The 3901-nt window shown below is 41.1% G+C and overlaps 1 protein-coding gene across 1 annotated transcript in view; it reads left to right on the top strand.

Annotated features, from left to right (window-relative positions):
* The window catches only part of Gpr33 (G protein-coupled receptor 33), a 5099-nt gene extending 1748 nt beyond the window's left edge, over positions 1–3351 (top strand). Inside the window, exon 2 of the mRNA XM_021179748.1 lies at positions 2094–3351. Coding sequence (XP_021035407.1) covers positions 2100–3119 — 1020 coding nt within the window. The 5' untranslated portion in view covers positions 2094–2099 and the 3' untranslated portion in view covers positions 3120–3351. The remainder of the gene's footprint in view (positions 1–2093) is intronic.
* The last annotated feature ends 550 nt before the right edge of the window (positions 3352–3901 follow it).

The raw sequence follows: 3901 nt of genomic DNA, 5'->3' as shown, positions 1-3901 counted from the left end.
AGAGAGAGAGAGAGAGAGAGAGAGAGAGAGAGAGAGAGAGAGAGAGAGACTGAGAAAGTCTCCAGGGATTCGTTTCTCCTATCCACTCAAGCCCCAGTATCTACATACTTCCTGCCAACCTGTTCTTTACATTTCAGTTGCCACCAGTCTTTTCTCCCCATCTCCCCTCAAATAGGAAACCCAAGCTCTTTTCCTTTGTTGCCCAGTAGAGTCACCAACCCATGCTAATTGTAGGTTAACAGGACAGAGTATTCTACACATACAGGCACAGCAAGTGGGCCGTAAATAAGTGTTAGAAAAGCCCTTGCTGACATCCTCAGAGCTCTCTGCCGCCACCCTTTCTGCTCTACTGGACATCTGCATGGCTCCTGGCTTTTCCTGTGTCTAAGATCACCCTCCCTCTTCCTACCTCTTAAGGTCCCAGAACCTTCGCACAACCTCTTCCATGAGTGTTGCTTTTACACTCACCATTGCTTATACATAACATCATTGTTCATTCTTTCTAATCCAGACCACTAAAGTATTTTTCTACAAAAGAGAACCCCATTTTCTGCTTTGCAGAACCTTACAAGTTTTATTTGTTTTGCTTTGTTTTTTGGTTTTGGTTTTGGGGGCCTTAGGGGGATTGTGTATATTTTATTTGTTTGTTTGGGGCTAGTTGGTTGGTTGGTTGGTTGGTTTTGTTGGTTTTTGGAATCTCTCTACATACCCTGGCTATCTTGGAACTTATATAGGCCACGCCAGCCTTGAACTCACAAAGATCCACCTGCCTCTGCCTCCCAGGTGCTGGAATTAAAGTCATGTACCACAGAGCCTGTCTAGAAGGCTCATTTAACTTTAAGAAACTGTAGGTTTCATTTCATTTTTCTTTTCAGTGTGTGGGTGTTCATATTTGGAGGTCAAAGGAAAACCCTCTGGTGACATCTTCAGGACGACAGTCTGCCTCCTTTGAGATGATGCCTTTCTCTGGCCTGAAGTTCATGTATTAGTCTAGACTGGCTAACCATCAAACTCCAGGGATCTGCCTCTGCCTCTGCCTCTGCCTCTGCCTCTGCCTCTGCCTCTGCCTCTGCCTCTGCCTCTGCCTCTGCCTCTGCCTCTGCACTGGGAATACAGTAATGTGCCACAGTAGAGTTGTGGTGGAAGATGTGGGTGGACAGAAGAAATTTAACCATTTTAAGCCCTATTTTCTCCTCTTCTTGAAGACTTGCCTCAATCCTGTTTCTTGAAGCCCATGTCAATAATTCCAACACACTAGATGTTGTATCAGGAGGCTCAGATGTTCAAGGCCATCCTTGGCTACATGACAAGTTTGAGACTAGACTGGGCTGAATCAACAAACCTGTAGCAACAACTCTGTCTCAACAAAACAGAACAAAGCAACAGAGAGAAAAAGAGAGAGAGAGAGACAGACAGACAGACAGAGACAGAGACAGAGAGAGACAGAGACAGAGAGAGACAGAGACAGAGACAGAGAGACAGAGAGACAGAGAGACAGAGAGAGGAAAAATTACCTCATAGGCTTTATAAAAATAAATCTAAGAAATTATTTTTAGGAAGACTCTTGCTTTCACAAATACTGAATAAATGTGGATTATTTTACTTCTTTCTCTCGCCTGCCTTCCCCAGGAAAGAAACTACTTCCTCTGTCCTAAAATACATGTCCTCTTTATATGTGTAATTTGGAAGGCATCTGATAATCTTGTGGTAGCCCTGGAGTCCTCTTGAAGGTCAATCCTTACTGTTATACACTATTAGAATACAAGATAATTCCATATAACTAAGTTATGAGGTAAATCTAATTATAGCATCTTAAGGTTAGACAAATGCAATTGTTGCTAGGAGGGGGATACTATTTATGTTTACTTAATGCATGTTATCTGGAGTATTTGTATTTTTAAAATAAGATTGGTCTGATCTTAATTCCTCAAATAAGAGTAGACATTAGAAAATAAGTTTTATTATAGGAATATTATGCTTGCCAGTATTCAAATATTACTTTTCAGATTACTGCTATACTAAAGTTACTATCTTAATTTATTCACTTAATCTGTGTGCTATTCTTTTTTTTTTCCTCTGTTTTCCCTCCATAGGTAATTATGGATTTGATCAACTCCTCCAGTCATGTGATCAATGTGTCTACCTCATTAACAAACAGCACTGGTGTTCCAACTCCTGCCCCCAAAACAATCATTGCTGCTTCTTTGTTCATGTCATTTATAATTGGTGTCATCAGCAACGGCCTCTATCTATGGATGCTGCAATTCAAGATGCAAAGGACTGTCAATACTCTTTTATTTTTCCATCTCATTCTCTCCTATTTTATTTCCACATTGATTCTGCCCTTCATGGCCACCTCCTTCCTTCAGGACAATCACTGGGCCTTTGGAAGTGTCTTGTGCAAAGCCTTCAACAGCACTTTGTCGGTGAGCATGTTTGCCTCTGTTTTCTTCCTCTCCGCCATCAGTGTTGCTCGTTATTACCTCATTCTTCATCCAGTGTGGTCCCAGCAGCACCAAACCCCACACTGGGCTTCCCGGATTGCCTTGCAAATCTGGATTTCTGCCACTATCCTCAGCATACCCTATTTAGTTTTCAGGACAACACATGATGACCACAAAGGAAGAATTAAATGCCAGAATAACTACATTGTGTCTACTGACTGGGAGAGCAAAGAGCATCAAACACTAGGGCAATGGATTCATGCAGCCTGTTTCGTCGGCCGCTTCTTGCTGGGTTTCCTTCTGCCTTTCCTTGTCATCATCTTTTGCTACAAACGAGTGGCCACCAAGATGAAAGAGAAGGGACTCTTTAAATCCAGCAAGCCCTTCAAAGTCATGCTGACTGCTGTCATCTCTTTCTTTGTGTGTTGGATGCCCTACCATGTACACAGTGGCTTGGTCCTCACTAAGAGTCAGCCATTACCTTTACACTTGACACTGGGACTTGCAGTGGTGACTATTTCTTTTAATACTGTGGTTTCTCCTGTTCTCTATCTATTCACTGGGGAGAATTTCAAGGTTTTCAAGAAATCTATTCTTGCTCTCTTTAACTCAACATTCCGTGAAGTCTCTTCTACAGAAAGGATACAAACCCTGAACTCAGAAACTGAAATTTAAATTCTGGATCCTTTGGGTGGGAGAGATGGCTCGGTGATTAAGAAATCCTTGCTGTTCTTCAATTGGGATTCAGTTCCCAACACTCATATCTGTCTATAACCCCCAGTCCCTAGGAATCCAGCATCTTCATCTGGCCTCCATGGGCACCCACATGCACACAAGAGACACACACCCGTGTACAGGAATAATAAAATTTATATTTTTAAAAATAAACTCTGGATCCTTAAATAAATATGGACTCTGTCATTTAAGCCATTAGAGTTAAATCCTCTGATTTTGTATTCTATTCTAGATATCCTAATTAAGCATCTACTAGTCTGTTCTAACTAGATCTGCAAAAAATTAAAACAGTTCTAATAGGCTGGCAGGGTGACCCAGTGAGTAAAGGCACTTTCTGTCAAGTCTGAAAATCTGGGTCTGATCCCTGGGAGAGAACCAATTCCTGAAAGTTTTTTCTCTGACTTACACACACACACACACACACACACACACACACACACACACACAATGTAACTTAAAGTTTTAATTGAAAAATAATAGTAATACAGCCCCCATGGAAAGAAGCAATGGGCCATGATGGAAGTATGATTTGAATTTTTTGCCTTTTTTTTTTTTTCTCAATTCTTTTTTACTTGTGGTAAGAAGACAGGCAGCATAAAACTCGGCATTTGCTCTATTTACTTCCTACTTTGTTGACATTATATTTGCAATGTTGTAAAACCATTACCACTATCCCTTGCCATAACATTTTTGTCTCTCCAAAGAGAAACTCTGTACTCATA

Source organism: Mus caroli, chromosome 12 (genome assembly GCF_900094665.2).
Source record: "Mus caroli chromosome 12, CAROLI_EIJ_v1.1, whole genome shotgun sequence".
Lineage (NCBI taxonomy): Eukaryota > Metazoa > Chordata > Mammalia > Rodentia > Muridae > Mus > Mus caroli.
This window is presented reverse-complemented; position numbering and strand designations above follow the sequence as displayed.